The sequence below is a fragment of the Argentina silus genome (assembly GCF_951799395.1).
Source record: "Argentina silus genome assembly, chromosome: 14".
In the NCBI taxonomy this organism is placed as follows: domain Eukaryota; kingdom Metazoa; phylum Chordata; class Actinopteri; order Argentiniformes; family Argentinidae; genus Argentina; species Argentina silus.
In genome coordinates, this window is record NC_139668.1 from 6,450,660 (window position 1) to 6,472,285 (window position 21,626).

At 45.8% G+C, this 21,626-nt stretch overlaps 2 protein-coding genes across 3 annotated transcripts in view; one reads left to right on the plus strand and one right to left on the minus strand.

Annotated features, from left to right (window-relative positions):
• stmn2b (stathmin 2b) overlaps window positions 1–3,689 on the minus strand; it is a 7,966-nt gene extending 4,277 nt beyond the window's left edge. For both annotated transcript variants that reach the window (XM_083685475.1, XM_083685474.1), the window contains exon 1: window positions 3,581–3,689. In XM_083685475.1, the coding sequence (XP_083541601.1) occupies window positions 3,581–3,599 (19 nt within the window). In that variant the 5' untranslated portion in view covers window positions 3,600–3,689. The remainder of the gene's footprint in view (window positions 1–3,580) is intronic.
• Window positions 3,690–7,688: 3,999 nt separating this feature from the next.
• On the plus strand, window positions 7,689–21,336 carry LOC310814915 (Y+L amino acid transporter 2). The gene is made up of 12 exons (XM_083684481.1): window positions 7,689–7,732; window positions 10,396–10,533; window positions 11,409–11,958; window positions 12,935–13,077; window positions 15,975–16,100; window positions 16,506–16,650; window positions 16,980–17,103; window positions 18,758–18,861; window positions 19,060–19,156; window positions 20,075–20,224; window positions 20,490–20,673; window positions 21,185–21,336. The coding sequence occupies exons 3-12, from the start codon at window positions 11,657–11,659 to the stop codon at window positions 21,271–21,273; spliced, it is 1,464 nt and encodes a 487-aa protein (XP_083540607.1). The 5' UTR covers window positions 7,689–7,732; window positions 10,396–10,533; window positions 11,409–11,656; the 3' UTR covers window positions 21,274–21,336.
• The last annotated feature ends 290 nt before the right edge of the window (window positions 21,337–21,626 follow it).

Consider the following 21,626-nt stretch of genomic DNA (forward strand, 5'->3'; position numbering starts at 1 on the left):
GGTAGGAATCGGAGGACGGCATGGAATGGAATGAGAAACGTGCGTGTTTGACACCGTTCCTCATTCCATGCATTACAATGAGCCCCGTCCTCCGATTTCCACCTCCACCAGCCTCCCCCTGCTGTACACAATGTTCTGGGGGGAACATCACACAAGGTGTCATTGTCTTTGAGCCTCCGTGTGTTCTGTTTAGCAGCCTACCCTGGGCATCCTGTCTTATCTCCACAGAGAGCTCCTCTCCACGGCAACAGAACCACTTCCTGTCGTAATCCATCAGCATGAGTCTACAGATCATCAATAATGTCTTTCCCCCCCACCTCCTCCTGTCTCCCCCTCCCTCTCCCCTCCTCTCTCTCCTCTCCCGTGCCACTCTACACTACCGCTGTCCTCCCCCACTTACCCCTACGTGACCGCACACCTGCCCCCACTCGCCTCCCCTCTGCCTCCCCCCTGCCTCCCCTACACTGACCTCCCCTGTCCTCCCTCCCAGCCTCCCCCATTGTCCCCTGCCTCTCTCCCTTCCCTACCTCTTCTCCACTGACCTCCCCTGTCCTCCCCCCCAGCCTCTCCCATCGTCCCCTGCCTCTCTCCCTTCTCTACCTCCTCCTCAGGGACCTGCTCCCCTACACTGACCTCCTCTGTCCTCCCCCCCCAGCCTCCTCCATCATCCCCTGCCTCTCTCCCTTCTCTACCTCCTCCCCAGGGACCTGCTCCCCTACACTGACCCCCCCCCCGCCCCCTCCCCCATTCCAGCACGGATCCCTCCAGGTCCCCGGGGTCCCACTACCTCAGCAACAAGACCGGACTCTTCTGCTTCTTGTAAATATGCCATCACCCTTCTGCTGTCATTTACAACTCAGCCTCTGAGGCGTTACGGGAAGGAGTGGGATGAGTGGGATGATGGGATATGGCCAGTGAGGGTAGTTAAACCAGTCATATAGCAGTCATATAGTACGTACGTATAATATCACTAGCAGGCATATAGTACGGACGCACTGCTGACTGAGGGAGACAATAAAGCAGGTCTGAGTCTTAAAGCCTTCCTCATCACCCAGAGCCGCGCCCTAGCACTCACACTTCGTGTTCGGTGTGATGTCAAGGGTTCTGTGGCCCGTTAGGAATAGAGAGACTGGACAAACTGGACAAGCATATACTGCATATATATATATATTGCTGTACATGGCTTGGGCAATATTGTTCTTGTTTTAACCATAGTGCCAATAAAATATTTGAATTGAATTGAATTGAATTGAATTGAATTGAATTGAATTGAATTGAATTGAATTGAATTGAATTGAATTGAATTGAATTGAATTGAAATGAACTGAACTGAAATGAATTGAACTGAACAGTGCCAGAACAATGAGTCAAATGCCAATAGACCACTTGAGGAGTAATCATCATCAGGTGGATTGTAACAGCACTGGGAAATGTGATTCTAGTTCCTGCTTCAGTTCATTTCCTATTCCAGCTATTGATCCGGACAAGTGATGAATGCTGCTGTGTGGCAGCGTCTGGTGTGGGCTGTGTCTGAGGCAGGGTTTGGTAGGGGTCTAGGGAGTGGACTCTGTTGTATAGATGCTGTGCAGAACGTCCTCTGGGTGGTGCCATTGTCCATGGAAGGAGGGCTTTGGCCCCTGAACACAAAGAAGGGTGCATAAGTGGTATCTGATGGCCACACCTAACTCTGGCTGAAGTCCATAGGCATATCTGACCATGTGTAGGACCTACAGTGGTGGTTATGATGAGAGAATATGTCTGTCTGTCTGTCTGTCTGTCTGTCTGTCTGTCTGTCTGTCTGTCTGTCTGTCTGTCTGTCTGTCTGTCTGCATGCCTGTCTGTCTGTCTATATCTGCCTGTCTGTCTGTCTATTTTATAAATCTGTCTATCTGTCTGTATCTGCCTGTCTGTCTGTCTTTCTGTCTGTCTGTCTGTCTGTCTTTTATAAATCTGTCTGTCTGCCTGCCTGCCTGCCTGTCTGTCTGTCTGTCTGTCTGCCTGTCTGCCTGTCTGTCTGTCTGTCTGTCTGTCTGATATGCCACATAAAGTTTACTGCTATGTCAAATATATGTTCTGTTATCAAAAACAAGTCCATTCGAGTCACTATCATTGTCAATAAGGCCCACAACACAACCCACAGCTAATCTGATCCCCCTATGACCCCCCGACCCGCTGACTCCCTTCGAGACACACACACACACACACACACACACACACACACACACACACACACACACACACACACACACACACACACACACACAGAGCCATAACAGCGACTGGACAAGAGCCGCCCGCGCCGCTGCGGGTGCCGACGTCAGGTCCTGACACACTTCTCCTTTATTGCTGTCTGTCTGCACGCGCCTTCATCCATCACACGTCTGTTCATCCGTAATGGAAGTGGAAATCGTCCCTACGGAGACCGCAGTCTGCTCCATGGACTGCATCGTCTCCTCTCCTCATTTAAAAGAGAAAGGGAACTTAAAAGTACGCATGAAAGTAGCCTCCAATGCGCAGCAATCTCTCTTTATTAATTGATTGATTGATTGATTGATTGATTAGGCCTACCCCTATTGTACGTTTCTGTTAAATTCCGTGTGGTGGGCGCAGCAATCAAGCCCTGGCCCAGCCCAATACAAGTGATTCCTACTGTGAATTGAGCAGCGTTAATGATGACACACAGCCTACCAAATATATTTCAACCTGGAATCCATTTTCTCCGTACCAACACGCACGTCCAAATCATAACGATTTCAATGAATGAAACGACCGGACAATCATCGGACATAACGGAATAAATTTCACTATTCATTATGCTCCAATTTGGATTGGAACATCTACATCCTGCAAACGACGTTCGTTTTTCAATGCAGGTCGAATTATATTCACCTGACAGCTAGTGTTTCGGTGTTAGGATATAGGCTACACTGCGCGAATAAAGATGAATTTCATCCATGGTAATAGAGGTCATTCCAAATAAATGCAAGTGACCCCCTAGAACATTGTTATTAAGGGTGGCCCCGTTTCTGAGTGAAGACGCGTTACAGTAAATTCATTCACACCCTTCAAAAGCTGCCTTGCGATGGTGAGGCGCTGGGGATCTTGGGTGGGGTCCGTCTGCATTATGCCAGCGGCGCGGCAGGTGCGGCAGCATCGATAAGAATATCGATGCTGCTCAGAATTCCACAGCCAATACGCTTATTATGAGGCTTTACATACAATCTATTCATTCGATTAACCCGTAGGCTACTGTCAAAGAATGAGCAAAAATATGTCTCTGTAATAAAATGGTATTCAGTCATAAACGATAGCCCACTATCATGCAGACCTCTTTATAAAGGATGAAAAAATAACACATGCATGCAGTTCAGGTTCGTCAAATCCACTTGTAAATTTAAGAAAATAATCTTTTTTGACATGCGACAGACTTTGACCGCTCCCCTAAATCAAATCTACGCTTGGCAATCTTTTGTGGCAAGGGTGTCGCCGCTGCGCATCACAGCATCCTCCGACGCACACCTAAAACACCACTGTCAACCTTTCCAAAAGAACCGAGAAATAACGGGAACCGTTCGCTTACCGATAGCTGTTTTAGCCATGTCTGTCTGTTGGTTTGTGCGGCGGCGGTGGTGCTGAAGCAGGCTGTACCGGAGAGCGTGCGTCGCAGTTGTGCTCGGTGGCGCGAGAGAGAGCGGTAGAAGGGACTGGCGTAAGGCACTGAGTCAGCAAGAACACTGCGATGTGGGGAAGGAGAGAGAGAGAGAGAGAGAGAGAGAGGGGCTGGTGAATTACGAGCTTGTACGTGCTCGAGCAGATTGGCTACCGTAGTCCCCTGACGCGCATATCCAAGCAGAGACGGTGGCTCTCATCTCATGTCCCCTTCTTTATGTAGGAGGGATCAAGCCACCGCTCTGAAAGGTGACTAGGTGGGTGTTCCCCCTTTGTTTCATAAATGGCGCGGCCCATGTAAAAGGCTTGTTCTATACCGCTGGAACGGTTCCTAATGTGGGCCTTGTCCGTGGTACTGAAATTGCGTTGGCAGGTGCCCATAAAAATGTCATGCGAAAAACGTTGATCGTCAAATATATCAAACATATTATTTTGCACCACAGTGATAATTATGGCATAACCACAAATTAAGTAACTATATTTAACCAAGTCAATTTCCTGTGTCACCAAATCAATTTCCTGTATGTGCAAATATACTTGGCCAAATAAAAGAATTCTGATTCTAATTCTGATATCGCCCACTAATGAAATCGACATGAAATTGGCAGGCTATAGGCCTACGCAAGTCATCAGTAGGTCTTCGTGGTAGTCTGTCCTATGTGCTCATTGTGAGGTGACTGTCCTGTGTGTGGCGTCTGCTGCCTCATAATAAACGTTATCTTTGAAATCGCATCATACAATGTAGGAAACATTTAAGTGAACTGAACTGAAAAAAACCCTCCCCATTCCCCTTAGAAACCACTAGATGGCAGCAGTGACTTTAATTCCAATAAAACTCATTCGGGATGTCTAATGAGGATTTCGAGGAAATCAAATCAAATCAAATCAAATCAAAATGTATTTGTCATATACACAGAATACAGCTGTAGACGGTGCAATGAAATGATTAGGGCAAGCTAGCTCCTCAACAGTGCAACAATCAACAATCAAACAATCAACAATGCAATGCTGTATAATAATAATAAAAACAATAACATAAGGTGGCATAGTATTTAGCAGCAGAACACAACAACAATATTGGGCAATAGCAATAGTAGTATGAATAGTATGCATGTGCGTGTGCGTTTGTGTGTGAGACAAATGTGTGCAATGTGCAATGTCATTGGAGGGGGGCGGGGGGGGGGGGGGTATAGTTCCGGGAGGGGGTTGTCGGATGTGGTGTCAGTTGAGCAGTTGTCTGTCTTATGACCTGTGGGTAGAAGCTGTTACGGAACCTGTTGGTCCGAGTCTGAATACTCTGGTACCGTTTGCCAGAGAACCGGGTGTGGCTGCGGTCCCTGATAATCCTACCAGCCTTTCTTTTGGCCGCTGATGCACCGTCTTGGTCCTGTATGGGTGTGGTGTGACAGAGGAAGATCATTTGTTATTTTGTTTTCATAAATGTCATGTCATGTCATGTCATGTCATGTCATGTCATAGATAGGTAAGTGTTTCATGTTTTAGATTGGTCATAGAAATAAAGTGAGAAGAACATATACAAGTAATACAGTGGGCCTAGGCCTGTCTTTGAATAATTCAAGTAGCCTATTAGATATGAGGATCTGGCTGGCAGCACACAAAAGGAAAAACTCACCTGAGGTTTGTGCTGAATCAACTATTCTCTTTATTCAGGGAAACAATGTACCAATGTTGGTCAGCCCTATAGCCTAGCCCACTAATCGCTAACGAATCACTAACATTCTTATCAAAATGGGAAAATATAGTATGTTTTTTTCATAGAAGGTACTATTCATTTCATTTCTCATTTAAATTCTTTATTATTCTTACAGGGGAAAATATAATTCAAAATGCCAAGTATTAAGGCTGGTTTAAAAACAATAGGGCTACATTGAAATAAGAAGCCCTTCTCAGTAGACCCTAATTCACACTACAGGGCTGAGCTGAGCTGAGCTGAGCTGTACTGGGCTGATCTGAGCTGTACTGGGCTGAGCTGAGCTGTACTGGGCTGAGCTGAGCTGTACTGGGCTCAGTTCAGGTCAGCCCTGTAGTGTGTAAAGTCACCTACTGATTTTCAGAGGGTTCCTTGTCCTGCAGAGGGGAGAAAGGAAGTAGGAAATTAGAGAGGTAAAGAGCCAGAGATTACAGAAGGAAACAAACAGAGTAGTGTTTGCCTGGAGGGCTACATTTACATTGACATGTATGGCGTTTAGCAGACACCTTTATCCAAAGCGACTTACAACAAATACATTTGTTTAAGTAAGTGAATCATCTATCCATCAGTCATCATAAGATAAAGTAATCTATGCTCGGACCAGGGGCCATAGGCAGTCACAATGCTAAGAAGAAGGAAAAATTACTTTTAAAATTATTTTTTTTAAACAGAAGAGAAACTTGTACAGGGGGGGGTAGTGTACAGGGGGTTAAGAGGTCTTTAGGAGGGACCGTTAAGATGTAGCCTGAAGAGATGGGTCTTCAATCTACGGCGGAAGATTGGTAGTGAGGGCAACTGTTTGGAGTGAATGATCCGCAAAGACAAGAACACAGCCAATGACTTCACATTCAAGAGTCACTGATTAACTATAATGGACCTATTTAGGAGTGGTTGAATGAACCTCAGTTATACTGGAACTAATGGATGGACCTCTTCTGAAGGTGTTTAAGGTATTGCAGGTACCTACATGAGTGTAGGCTTCACTAGAGATGGGGAGGACACAGGGCCGTTACCAGGGTAAACATTTTTTACGAGGTCATACACAACAAGCGTATCCCCCAGGAGATTTCTTTATTTTGGTGCAATGTCAACTACATACTGTAGGCCTACGCAATGAATGGGACTTAGTTAATATTTAGTCATTTAGGAAGGCTAAATATTACAGGTTAAGAGTTAAATATGAATTTATTCTGTCAATATTAAGTCATTTCCTTGTAGGCCTATTTAGCCTACCATTCAGCAACCACTTCAACTCTCTCTCCTAGCATTTGTAATTAACGTTGCTGCCTGTCCCCAAAAATGTAGTGTGTGTCTCTAGTTATGTTTACCTCGGTCTAATTCTGCATTCAAAGAATGGACTTAATGTATTATGACCAATGATGTAATTCACATATGAAATAAGGGAATATATATATATATATATATCCAAAAAGACTCCCAAAGTTAGATTTTGCACACACACACACACACACACACACATACGTACACGCACACACACACACACACACACACACACACACACACACACACACACACACACACACACACATACACACACACACACTTTACTATTAGATTCAAAAAGTATTTCACTATATCACTTACGGCTGTATGCGACGTACGTGACCAATACAATTTGATTTGACTTGACTTGATTTGATTTGATTTGATTTGACAGACACACACACACACACACACACACACACACACACACACACGCACACAGAAAGAGGAAATCAGCAGTATGACATGGTGGAGATACTGACAGAAATAGTCTACCTTTGAACAATTTCTCCTTTGAACTGATCCTCTAGTTTACCTCACATATCGATACACTGGCTGTATCCTGTGTTCTTGGCAACGAAACAGAGGGGTTTCGGAATACCGACTTTATGACATTTGAGTTTGAGTCCTGCAAACCTGTCCCACCCATGGGTTCTCATGGATTGTCAGTTCTTGCATCATAGCTGTGTCTGGCATTGAGAGTGGTTAGGCTACATTTCTCCAGTATGTATGACCTGACGAAGATCCTATTGGGATCGAATGTTTTGTGTGTCTGAATTAAATCACAATGGAAGCATACTAGAGTTGCGCACATTCCTTTTTTCTTTAATACATTTCTCCAGCCCCATCCCTCTTTACCAAAAAAAGTGGCGGAGAGCCCTCTTTGTTGTTGTGTGAATTACAGATTGCTCCTTTAATTTACAGACTATTACTGAATAGGCTGGGGAAAAAGTAAGGGGCGTGGAAATTCGGAAAGCCTCAGTCTTGCGCGTAGGGAGGCTGCCAAAGAGAGAGCCATCATCAGTTCGCACATGGGCTGGCTGCTTGACAGCGAAGGAAGTACTGAAGGTAAGGCTTTGAGAGACATTTCAAATCCATCAAAATATAGTAGTGTTTGGAGATTTATAAAGCAATGTCCGCGTACAGTTTAATAACCTGCTTGCTAACGGCAATTAGGATTAACCCCAGGAGCGCATTTGCAGCATCCATGACCATGTGTGTCTTGTCAGAGAAAATAGCGCTAGCCGGACAGTAGACAATTACGTTGTCTTGTGAGATGGACATTTGATCTTGGCATTTCCTCGAACTAGACACTAGAAATCGCAAGTTTACCTGTCGGGTAACGTTAACTATAGCTTCGCTACTGACCAAGCAAACGATACCGGAGGCGCCAATCCTCAGGGCGCGACATTGCCGTTAGTTAGCAGAGCTAGCTAACAACTATGTCTATGTCGTGCTGTGTGCCACAATTTAACAAAAGCTAGACGTGTCCGATACGCACAAACGTGGCCGAAAACGAATGCGCTCAACTTTTGGAGCCTGCTAGTCGAGTTGATGTTAGAACGATTAAAATCTGAATGAAAACGACGACATTAGATGGCTAGTTTGCACCCAGCTTGTTACAAAGTGTCCACGTTTCACGTTTCTCTGACGCGGTGCTACTGTACTATCTTCCGGGGTATTGAGTGGTCTACAATTTATTTTGAACAAGGAAGTTATGACATGAGATCAAGCTGTGTTGGCAGTGAATGTAGGTACTAGGCAGGTAGTTGAGTCAATTTCTGATGATGTTACATCACTCGCTGATAGTCAGTACAGTAGTTGACTCAAGCGTTATCTCGCCCACCTCTAATATCCACGTATGTAAGTTTTAACCGTAACATGTGGACAACCATTTCTAGACACTTTCGGTGGTTTGTGGGTACTTGTGGTGTTTTCAGTTTGATATGCCCAGAGCTGTCTCTCTCATTCTGTCATAAAGCTCTAGCTATCTGACTGTCATCCATATTTGACTAATTATTCTGAAATGCTATTGTTCCAGGAAGGGAAAGGTATGTAATTGAAACGACAGTAGCTTAATTGCCAGAGCACACAGACCAGATCCTTCTGATCTAATAGACATGGCTCCTGTTGCCCTCCTTCTGGATGATTATTCACTACTAATTGTGATGAGGGGAACTACAAAAGAGGAAGGCGTGCGTGTGTGTGTGGTGTGTGCGTGCGTGCATGTGTGCGTCCCCCCATCTTCTGAACAGCCCCATCACTAATTCGATTAGTGATTGATTGGTATCCTCCGAAGCAAAGCTGTATTACGGTTTAGGGTTAACCCTCTTCCTGCTGTTTTGAAGGGCTCCCCCCGAACGCGAAGGTGTGAGTTTCACAACTAAATGACACATTTGCACAAAAGCACAGCTATACAATGTAAAGTGCATTTCTAGTGAACATACATACATTAATTAAGTTATTTATTCATTCATTCTAGTGCAATAGTACTTGTCTTATAGAAAAGTGTTGTCAATAGAGGAAGGATCTTGGCCTGAGAATGTTGTTGTGTCCCTAAAATTCCCCGCTTTTAGTTGAAAGGTTATACAGATATCTCTTCCAGAAAAAACAAATATTCAAAAATGTTCCTGTTCTCCCTGAACATTGGTCTGTCATGTCTGTGCATGCTCATGTTATGTGATATACACTCACCGAGCACTTTCTTCGGAACACCTGTACACCGTCTCATGGTGGAGGTGATGTAATGGTATGGGGAATGTTTTCTTGACACACTTTGGGCCCGTTAATACCAATCAATCATCGCCACAGACTATTTGAGTATTGTTGCTGACCATGTGCATCGCTTCATGGCCACAATTTACCCATCTTCTAATGGCTACTTCCAGCATGATAATGCCACAAAGCAAAAGTCGTCTCAAACTGGTTTCATGAATATGACTGAGTTCAGTGTTCTTCAGTGGCCTTCCCAGTCACCATATTTGAATCCAATAGAACACCTTTGGGATGTGGTAGAACGGGAGATTCACAGCTTGAAAGTGCACCTGAAAAGTCTGCAGGAATTACGTGATGCAATCATGTCATCATGGACCAGAATCTCAAAGGAATGTTTCCAACATCCTTGTGGAATCAATGCCACAAAGAATTTAGGCTGTTTTGAGAGGAAAGGGAGGCCCTACCCAGTGTTAGTATAGTGTTCCTAATGAAGTGTTCGGTGAGTGTATAATATAGACACATTACCTGTAAACGCTCTGTCATGGTTAGTGTGACAGCCTAGACTCTAGGTCATGCAGCTGCCGACTCAGATGTAGGTTACTCATAAGGGGGATACTTATCTGGTGTAACTAACATCTGAGCCAGTACCTGCATTTCTAATGCTTTGAGAAGCATACATTAAGCCTCACTCCTGTCTATGCTTCTTGAGCCAAATGTCTCTGACTGATCTTTTTCATGTGCGCCATAACAATGATAAGTCATTGACTGTATGTTGGCCGAAGCACACACAGAACCGGTCACATCTAAGCGGTACAAATGCCTGTTCTTGGTTGTTACAAAATACCCAGAGGATCAGAGGAGAGAACTGTTCCACACAGCCCCCTTTGAAGAGTGCCGCCTGGCCCACACACACACACATGCGTGGGAAATCCTCCTATAGCCTTGTCCCAGAACAAAGCATTTGAACATTTAAAAGAAAATCTCTCTCTGTGTTTCTTTCCCCTGCTTTGTTCCAGGCAGAGAGAGAGGGTGACCTTGAGGAGGCACAGGTGACTCGAGACCCAGAGGAGTTGGTTGTCTTCCACGTGACGTTGGGCTGTTGTTTACACCTACAAGCAAAAGAAGAAGAAGAAGAAGGGGGTGGAAACAGTGAGGTGAGTACAGTACATGAAAGGAAGGAGAATGATGAAAGGAGGGTATTGACACACATGTCCCTCTCTAGCATTCACAGCTAGTCCGGTTTAGCTTAGGAGCAGCAGGAAACTGTTGGCAGACATTCAAATCCATCAATGTCTTTATTGTCCCCCAAGGAACCTTTTGTAGTGCAGCCAGGTTCAAAACAACAACAATAACAACCATACAACAAGTAGAGTACATAACCCAAAGTGTGTGTGTGTGTGTGTGTGTGTGTGTGTGTGTGTGTGTGTGTGTGTGTGTGTGTGTGTGTGTGTGTGTGTGTGTGTGACTGTTAGAAAGACCAAACACAGTGGCCCTCTGACATGTAAGGCCAACATCGTCCTGGCTGCCAGAGAAAGGCTCCGAGTGGAACAAAAAAAACAACACACCGAGTCACAAGACTCTAGCCTCCTACTAGCATTCATTAGCTAGTACAACTGTTAGCATCTGGGGCTCAGACACGCATGCTTCACCTCCTCCACTGCTTCTGTCGTGGGGCTCAGCCAGAGAAACTCACAGACTGTGGCTCAGTCCTCTTTCAGAGAAACTCGCTGACCTGTAAATCCTTTAGTACTGTAGTTTGGTCATTAAAATCAGTCAAGAATTCAATTATTTTGATGATATGACATTTTTGGCCCATAGCTTGTACCATGACAGTATGAAAACAAAACAAAAAAACACCCTCAGTCAGATTAAGTTTCTTGTGCATGCTGTCCCTCAGAAATGCCGCTGAATGCAATTAGTCCTAGCTTAAGCCCATGTTATGAGTCCCATGTTTGACCTATTAGCCTACAATGCGTCAGCCCCCTCCCACACACACACTAACATTTGACTGTTGTTAATTTCTCTGTAGATTGGCCTTGTGGAGGTTGCACAGCTGATGAAGCAGAGGACACACCTGACTCTGGTTGTGCTGCTCCTCTCCCTGTCCCCTCATCCCTCTATCCTTTCCTTCTCTCGTTCCTCACCCCCTCCCCCCCACCCCATCCTCCCCCATTTGCCTCTGACCATCCCTCCCTCCCCCCCTCCATCCATCGACCCCACCCTGACACGTTAATCTCCCACTCCCGCTCCTGTCCGTCCTGAGCCAGAACCAGAACCATGGGGGCAGATGGGGACACGGTCTCCACGAACTCCCTACGTCTGAAGCAGGAGATCTCCCTCCTCCACGGCGTCTGCCTCATCGTGGGCAACATGATCGGCTCGGGGATCTTTGTCTCCCCCAAGGGGGTGCTGTTCCACACGGGCTCCTTCGGCATGTCTCTGGTGGTCTGGGTCATCGGGGGGGTGTTCTCGGTGTTCGGGGCGCTGTGCTACGCCGAGCTGGGCACCACCATCAGGAAGTCCGGGGCCAGCTACGCCTACATCCTGGAGTCTTTCGGTGGCTTCCTGGCATTCATCAGGTCAGCGGTGTTACACGTCTGTTGTGTGTTACAATGTATTATATATGTATATATATATGTTTTGGCTATGGGGTTAATATTTTTTCTGTTGTGTTACATTCTTTGGGTTTAGCATTGTGATTGTTGGTGTTTTTAAAGGGGCAAATCTGGGATTCAAACAATAACAAAGTGGTCTCCCCACTACTTTTTTTTCGGTAAACAGTTGAGGAATGGGGCTGGAGCAATGTAACCACTCTTAAATTCCTAGACGGAGCTACGGGTGCAAGGACAAAATGATCAAAGTTTTAATCATGTTTTGAAGCTACTAACAATGGAGTAAAATAAGCTTATATTTTGGATTCTGACGGGGTAAGACCGTTGAACTAAGCTCATGAGGCATGTCTAATATTCTTCAAGAATCAATGGCTATTGTTAGGAATTCTTGGATTGAGGTGTGGAGTCATGAGATCAGATCACCAGTGTCTTTCAACAATTCATGACACACATGCACGAGGGAGAGGCAGCAAAGCCAGAAGGACATCTGAGGACAGATCTCTGGAAGGCTATCTTCAGGTTTAAGTTAAACTATGAGCAGTGGAAAAGTACTTGTTTCCCACCCTGAGGTTAAGGTGTTTACCATGCTGAGTGGAACCAGCAGCTTGGCTTAAAACAAGACAAATCCTTCTGTGGACAGAGAGACAGATCCAGCAGCCTATAACTGATCTGACAACTGTAATACTAATGCTATTATACTAATCTAACTTATCCATCAACCAGAATCACTATTCCCATCACTACATATAATTGAATTGAACAGTCCACAAATGGATGTACCAATCCCAGATTGCCCCATTTTTAAGTGTTATGTTTTGTGTATTTTAGCTACACAAAGACCGTTTTGTGGTGTGACGTTCTTCAATATTTTTTAATACAAGTACATGCCTTCATAACTGCCCTCCTGTTGGATGAATAACGTTTCCTGTCATGTGAATGGAAGGTTGTGGACATCGTTGATGATCGTGGAGCCGGCGTGCCAGGCCGTTATAGCCCTGACCTTCTCCAACTACCTGGTCCAGCCCTTCTACCCCACCTGCTCGCCCCCCTACGACGCTGTCAGACTCATCGCTGCTGCTATCATAGGTAAGAACAAGAGTCTTAACGGTCCTGCACATGAACAACTCCATGCAAGGTTGTACGTTCGAGCCTCAACTCCTTGCAAGGTTTTAGGTGTCTGTGTCCTCCCTCCTTCCCTCCCTCCCTCCCTCCCTCCCTCCCTTCCTCAAGTCTGTTTTTCTGTCTAAATGTCTTACTGTCTCTATAAAGCACTGACAATGGATACAATCATTCAAATGAGATTTGATCAAATTAGACTTAATTGGAGGATTCCTTTCTCTGCTTCCTTGGATCATGTCTCTCTTGCAAAAATCGATTTTTAACCTTAATGGGACTTGACCCATAAATGACTAATTCAATTAATATAAATGAATGGGAAATTAAATGAATCCCCATAAGGGGAAATTTCATTAAGAAGGTTATGGCTACTGTTCTTAGTCATGAAGTTACCATGCTTAGTAGCAGAGGTCTACTTTGGATGAGGATTGTAAGGGGGGGGGGGGGCCTTGTGTACATAAGTTAAATACACTTATTGTAAGTCTCTGTGGGTAAGAGCTCAATATGAATGTAAGCTGAGCTCACTCTCTCTTTCTCTTCTGACCACAATCTCCACATTCCTTTTCAAAGGGGTGTTTTTTTTGTTTTCTTTCATATTATTCTTATTTTGTTCCGTTCTTTTCTTCTTCTTCTTTCTTCGGTGTACTTGGCGGGCGCCGTCTTAAGAGCGCACCTGCGGGTTTTGTTTTTCTCAGTTCTTTTCTTCTGTTCTTCTCATATCCTTTCTTTCATATCCTCTAATGGTTCCTCAACGGTTGCCAGCAGGGCAGTTGAGTGTGCCGGTGTCTGTGTTTTCTGACTTCCTCGAGGTGAAACCTCTCTCCGTTTGTTGTGAGATCAACACCGTTGGAGAGGGACGAGCTGCCAGGGAGGGGGGGTCGGGGGCGAGTTCAGACACCGTGAGAAAACAGCCTGAGCAGCGCTTTGCGTTTCTGCCACTCACTCAGGATAAGACGAACTGTGCCGTAACGCTATTGGCTGCCTGGAGTCGAGCGGGCGATGCATGAATGCTGATTCTCTGGTTGGGTTTAAGGTCTCTCTACAGAAACCTGATAACATCTTTGTGTGTGTGTGTGTGTGTGTTATTCCATTAAATCTTCCTGAACTTGAATGCGTTGTTGCCTAATATTACACCCTGATGCATAATACACAAATGCACAGTTTGAGCTGGAGCCTAACATTAGACCCTTGTTAGAACCCTTTTTTTTTTTCTTTTTTTTTTTTAAAACAATGATTTACATCATGTGCACCAGACTGCACTTCTCTCTCCTCAGGCACTCTCAGTGACAGCTCTGGAAGAGACCACACGTTTACGCTGTTTAAGACACCATGCCAACAGCACTGTAAAACACCCACTAAGTCAATGTTGACACTGGCCGTTGGTTCGACCAATCAGAGGCCTGGGCGTGGAGTGAAGCAGGAAGACTGCGAGCTTAGCTCTGAGGAAGCTCGCTTATTATGGATGATGCCATGTGCTATGATTGATACAGTTTTTTTTTTTTTAAATTATTTGTATTGATACACTTGTATGTACTTTGAGAGTATAGCTTTAAGGTTCTCCCTAGGAAATGTCCATTAATTCCAATGGAGCGTTATGTATGAACTGAGCATTCCTTAGTGAATGTCCATCTGTTCTGCGGCATCTTATTGTCTTGGCGACGGACGGCAGGACTCCACACTGCACTTGAGGCGATGCGCGGTGTGCTAGAGTGAAGACACCTGTCCTAAGACGATGGCCTAATAACTAGGACTATGGAGTGCCCCAGGTATAGAGATGTTTAGCATGCCTATTGTTTTAAGGCATGTATTGGCTTAAATTGTTTATCTTAGCAAGTTCAATACCACAGGGTATGTTGCCATTGGGTAAGCTAAACCTGAATAGCCACATTTATTGTTTATGTAACTACAGTAAGAGGCTTTTGATTTATTTTCGCTCACAGGCCTCCCTGGAGGATTGCCGTGTTCTCCTTGACGGGCCTCTTTTGAAGACTTCCAGTGTTTTCCTTGACGGTAAACTGTTGGGGATAAGACGCCAAGCCGCACGCTCATTTTGAAAGGGACTCCACATACCGCATTGAGACGTTGAACACAAGACATTTCTTTCAAGACATGCCTCCGTTTGCCTAAGCTGTTATCTTGGCCAGCTCTCCCTGACTCCCTCCCTCAGAAAAGGAAAAAAAAGAAAAGATGTACCAGTATGGGGCTTCCTGGTTCAATAAAGTAAATAAACATAACAGGAGAGGAAATTGCTCTGCAGTGTGGACAGGGATGGACGTCACGTCGTCTCGGTCTGTTTGCCTGCAGGTGTAAGCTGTCCTAGTTTGTAGTTGTCTGAGGGAATTACTGGCCGGCCCCGGTGAAGTCCTCTCTGCTGTCGTAGTCTTATCAGCTGGCTGCCTCTGTTTGGTGTGGTGTGGCGGTGCGGTGAGCTCGCTTATCGGACTCCCTTATCTGAAACGGTTGCTTGGCTGTTTCAGTCTTATCACAGCTTTGTTTTATTGCTAGTCGCTGCTCCGGTGGATCAGGAGAGAAGAGTGGTCTGTTTTTCAAGCCTCTCCTCTCCTCAGGGGATGAAAGTGGCTTGCAGAAATTGTTTTTTAATGTTCCCCTCACCCCCCCCCCCCCCCCCCCCACTCGTCCACCTGCCTCTCCTTTCCCTCTCCTTCTCCTCTCCTGACCTGTGTCAACTTGTTATGCCCGTCCCCCAAGTCGTCTTTTACTGTTTTAACATTCTCTCTCGTCCTCCTCCCCCCTCTCCCCCCCCAGCGTGGGAACTGTATGAAGGTGAAGTGGGGGGCCATCCTGCTAATCTTTTACCATTTTAACGTTCTCTCTCTCTCCCTCCTCTCCTCCCCCTCCCCCCCCAGGTCTCCTGACGTGTGTGAACTGTATGAAGGTGAAGTGGGGGGCCATCCTGCAGGTGGTCTCTACTGTAGCCAAGGTCCTGGCCCTCATAGTCATCATCATTACTGGACTGGTCAAACTGGGACAAGGTAGGAGACACTGGGAGATACACCTGCGGATGCACCTTTTGGCACAACCACTAGTCCATGCTAACGTCTACATCCATCCAACATCTACATTCATCCATCCATCCATCCAACATCTACATTCATCCATCCATCCATCCAACATCTACATCCATCCAACATCTACATTCATCCATCCATCCATCCAACATCTACATTCATCCATCCATCCATCCAACATCTACATCCATCCAACATCTACATTCATCTATCCATCCAACGTTTACATCTATCCATCCATCCATCCTTCCAACAACTACACCCATCCATCCATCCTTCCATTCACTCACTCACCTGTAAAGGTATATTTAATTCGTCATTACCATTCATCATGAGTTGACGCTCCCTGTCTCCCCCACTCCTCTGCAGGCCACACCATGAACTTTGACGACTCGTTCAAGGACTCCAAGCTGGACCCAGGTAACATGGCCCTGGCCCTGTACGCTGCCCTCTACTCCTACTCTGGCTGGGACACCCTCAACTTCATCACCGAGGAGATCAAGAACCCTGAGAGGTAGAGTTGGATAATTCTAGTATTATAATAGCATAATGATGCTGTAGTATTGTAGGATAATAATGATAGTATTGTAATTTAGTAAAGTATGATGGTAGTATTGTAATGCAATAAAATATAATGATAGTATTGTAATAGTGTACAAATAAAAAAAACATGCTTCAGTAACTTCACCAACTTTATCATTCATAATGAAATTGACAATAACAATATTGCATTCTCTTTTCATAGTCACTGTGTGAGTCCAAGCAGACTAGGCATTCTGTGAGCAAATGTATTGTGTATTATTGTATTGTAATAATGTATTATGTATCAATAATTCCTTCCAGGAACCTCCCATTGGCCATAGGCATCTCCATGCCCATCGTCACGGTGATCTACATCCTGACCAACGTAGCCTACTACACAGTGTTGGATGCAGACACAGTACTGTCTAGTGGAGCTGTCGCTGTGGTGAGTGTATACACACACACACACAGAGATTGACCCTCCACACACACACACACGCCACGGCTTATACCATCGATCCCATTCGCAGGTCACCAGACCAGTCTTAATGACCAGCAGTGTCTGTTCAGTATCTTCGAACGGTATCCGTGTCTCTGCAGACCCAGTGTTCTCCAGGGACTGCATCTATTACGACTGCATCTCATTCCAGTCAGCTGCTCCCTTCTAGAGTCTGGCCAAGTCAAGATGTTCTCATTAGCCATGTGACTCTATTAAAAAAAAATATCCTAATATATGATTATATCGTTCACTGCCCTTCAAGTGCAGTGGAGACATGCCCTGAATGACTGGAATGAAAGAGCATAGCGGGTGTGGCAGCTGTTGCTAATGGACTGGTGCAACAAGAGACATGTTTTCACTGCGAGGTGGTACTTGTCTTGCAAAAAGCAAGCAGGGCCCCCTGCACTTGTAATTATGCGCATATTCTTTAAGGTTTAAGCATTTTTAACAGGCTGTTGTCTGTTTAGATTATTACAATACGCTCCAGATATCACCAAAGGAGATCATATCCAATATCTGGCCAACCCTTCCCTCTTCCCTCTTTCCTTCCCTCTTCCCTCTTCCCTATTCCCTTCCCTATTCCCTTCCCTCTTCCCTCTTCCCTCTTTCCTTCCCTCTTCCCTATTCCCTTCCCTCTTCCCTCAGTCATTCCCTTTCACACATCTGAGACGACTGGGCATGTGTAAGCTATAGCTCTACCAGGGGGAGGCTGGTGGAGGTGGAAATCGGAGGACGGGGCTCATTGTAATGCATGGAATTAGGAATGGCATCAAACACGTTCCTCAGTCCATTCTATGCATTTACAATGAGCCCCGTCCTCCGAGTTCAATGAGCTTCAGATAGTTCCTAATATCCTCCGTATGTCTTCCTCGGAATAAACATCTTCCTGGTGTACCAAATATTGATCTGTTATTGGACAAAGATCTATAAGTGGGCGGAGCAAACAAGACCTTAGACTGGAGATAATGGCGACAGATTCAGGTCAACCAAACAACCACACGTCTGGCTCCTCCGTTGCTTATATCGACCTGGTCCTGGCTTTTCAGAGTGGCGTGACTGAACCAGCCCAGATGAAGGGGTCAGGGAGAGGCTTCTTGGGATGAATTGCAGCCTGATATGCCATGGAGAGTATATTGAAAGGTGCTCTGCTGGCCAATGAAGTTATCTCTTACTCAGGGCAGTGATGGCGATGGATGATGTCATTAGAGCTTTGAGTGAGGGACATGATCAGGCGGGTCGACAGTTCTTTATAGTCACCCAAGGGGGCTTCGTCTAATGGTGCGTTCAAGCACTCCTCGGAAATCGGAGTCGGGAATCTCCTGAGCCGTTTCGCCGTTCCTCGGAGCACTTGAAGTGTAGCTGTAATAGACGCGTATGAGTGCCTCTGGTGTTGAAGGAAGAGTCTTTGTGCAGTCCACGGATTATTTAAGTCGTTAATTAGTCGTGATCGCATCCCCGGTTCTCATCTCGAAACAGGAGCTACTGTACATTTCATCTCTGATGTGGTGAATGTCTCACCTCCCTGTCGTCCAGCCCTGATGTGACACCTGTATGTGGCCCTGATGTGACACCCGTGTGTCGCCCTTCTCTGTCTCTCCAGACGTTTGCTGACGAGGTGCTGGGCTGGGCTCGCTGGCTGATCCCCCTGTCTGTGGCCATCTCCTGCTACGGAGGACTCAACTCCTCCATCATCGCTGCATCCAGGTGTGTGTGTGTGTGTGTGTGTGTGTGTGTGTGTGTGTGTGTGTGTGTGACCTTATATCAATGTCTCTATCCTGCCCCAGTGTCCAATAGGTAGGGTCTCAGCCACCTCATTCTCTCTCTCTCTCTCTCCCTCTCTCTCTCTCTCTCTCTCTCTCTCTCTCCCTCCCTCCCTCTCTCTCTCCCTCCCTCCTGCTCCAGGTTGTTCTTTGTTGGGTCTCGTGAGGGTCATCTACCCAACATGCTCTGTATGATCCACATCAAGCGCTACACGCCCATCCCCGCCCTGCTGTTCAACGTGAGTACATGGCCACCAGAAACGCATTCCATACAAGTCATTAAACATGAAACGTTTCAGCTATGTTGCCTTCATCAGCGCTCTAGGGTTGTACTCTCAAGTTTGTTTGTGTGTGTGGAGGGGGGGGGGGGGGGTGGGGTGTTCTCTAGGGTAGCATGTTTGGTTTTCTAAGGGTTTCTAGTTCTATATAGTTCTCTCCTGTGTGTGTGTGTGTGTGTGTGTGGGGGGGGGGGGGTTGTGGTGTGTTCTCTAGGGTAACATGTTTGGTTTTGTAAGGGTTTCTAGTTCTATATAGTTCTCTCCTGTGTGGGTGTGTTCTCCCCAGGCATGTCTCTGATTAAAACGTTTATATTGCCTTCATCATTAAAACGTGCTATATTGCCTTCATCATTAAAACGTGCTATATTGCCTTCATCATTAAAACGTGCTATATTGCCTTCATCAGGGCTGCAGGGTTGTACTCTCAAGTGTGTGTGTGTGTGTGGTTGTGGTTGTGGTGTGTTATCTAGTCCCTAGGGTGGTCTGTTTGATCTAGATGTATTGTGCTATAAGTCTACGTGAATGTTTGCAAGGTCCATGACAGACATAATGTCCCCTAAGAGACTTAATCTGTTATCGTCATCGTTATCATGTGTTGGTTTTCTAAGGGTTTCTCGTTCTATATGTTCTCTCCCGTGTGGTGTGTGTGTGTGTGGGTGTGTGTGTGGTGTGTGTGTGTGTGTGTGTGTGTGGTGTGTGTGTGTGGTGTGTGTGTGTGTGGGTGGTGTGTGTGTGTGTGGTGTGTGTGTTTTCCCCAGGAATGTTTCTGCTTTATCGCCTTCATCAGGGCTGCAGGGTTGTACTCTCAACTGTGTGTGTGCATGTGCGTGCATGCGTGCGTGTGTGTGTTCCTAACTAATGTGTGTGTTCTCTCCCCAGGGAGGCATGTCTCTGATCTACCTGTGCGTGAAGGACGTGTTCCAGCTCATTAACTACTTCAGCTTTAACTACTGGCTGTTCATTGGTCTGTCCATTGCCAGTCAGATCTACCTGAGGTTCAAGCGTCCAGAGATGCCCCGCCCCGTCAAGGTAGCAAGGCTTCCGTGTTATTGGACTTCCTTTTCCTGCAACTAGACAACCTCAGTTGACAGTTGTTGTACATTTTAAAAACATGTGCGTTGATGCAGATGTGGAACGTTGACGCATGATGGCTTGTAAGAATAACAATGATTTCTTTCTCTCTGTCTTTGTCTCTTTCTGTCTCTCTCTGTCTCTCTCTTGTTTGTCTCTGTCTCTCTCCCTTTTTTCTCTTTCTCTCTGTCTGTCTGTTTCCTCCCTCCCTCCCTCCCTCTAGCTGAGTCTGTTTTTCCCTATCGTGTACTGCCTGTGTAGCATCTTCCTGGTGGTGGTCCCTCTCTACAGCGACACCATCAACTCTCTGGTGGGCATCGGCGTGGCCCTGTCTGGAGTCCCCGTCTACTTCCTCTGCGTCCACCTGCCCCAGAGCTCCAGACCCGCCGCGCTGGCCAAGATGATGGGTAAGACCGTCCGCAAAGACACAACACGGTTATGCAATTCATGTATTCATCGCTCGGTAGAAAAGCATCCAATTGAATTGGATTGAAACCCCCGGAGAAGGCAGCCTAGCCGTGGAAACGTTGGTTAAGTAAATAAATAGTATCGGAGCAGGAGTGTGCAGATGTTTTTCTATCTTTTTTTTTTTTTTTTGATTTTTTTAAGAAAAGCATAAAATAACTTGAAAGACCTGGCTTCCTAATGATGATGGGTTAAATACGTACACAGACATACCTTCGTTATTTATTTTTATTTAACCTTCATTTATCCAGTTTAGTCACATTAAGATGAAATCTATTTTGTTGCTGATGTTGTTGCTTAGGAGGCAGGTTTGGTTCTGCCGACCAAGTTAGGATATGAAAGCTTAGATAGACATGGGGACTAAAAATGACCCATGTTTATTATGACCTCTTGCTCTTGTTTTGACGTGTGTGTGTGTGTGTGTTTGTGTGTGTGTTTTTTTCCTGTCTGCAGAAGTGATCTCCCTCTACACCCAGAAGCTGTGTCTGTGCTGCGTAGTTTCTCCAGATATAGACCTGGATAACGTAGACAAGGAGCAGTGATGGGGGAGAGGGGAGAGGAGGAGGGGGAGATGGACCTGAACCAGCTGGACCTTGACACAGAAGATTGAAGGAACAAAGGAGGGAGGGAGGGAGGGAGGGAGGGAAAGGAGGAAGAGAAGAAGAGGGGACCAGGCGAGAGGAGAGAATTTGAGAGACTGAACAAAAAGTGGACCCTGTAACAGACCACCACCATAGCTCCCTCCTACCCTCCTCACGAGCCTTACCAATGAAGTAGGATTTTAACAGAAGTATATTATTTATGATTAATGAACTATGGACTGTACAGTATGAGTGTGTTTAGCGCACTCCGAAGTTTTATTGAGGTTAGCCACAGTCTAGTGTTGCTGTACTCT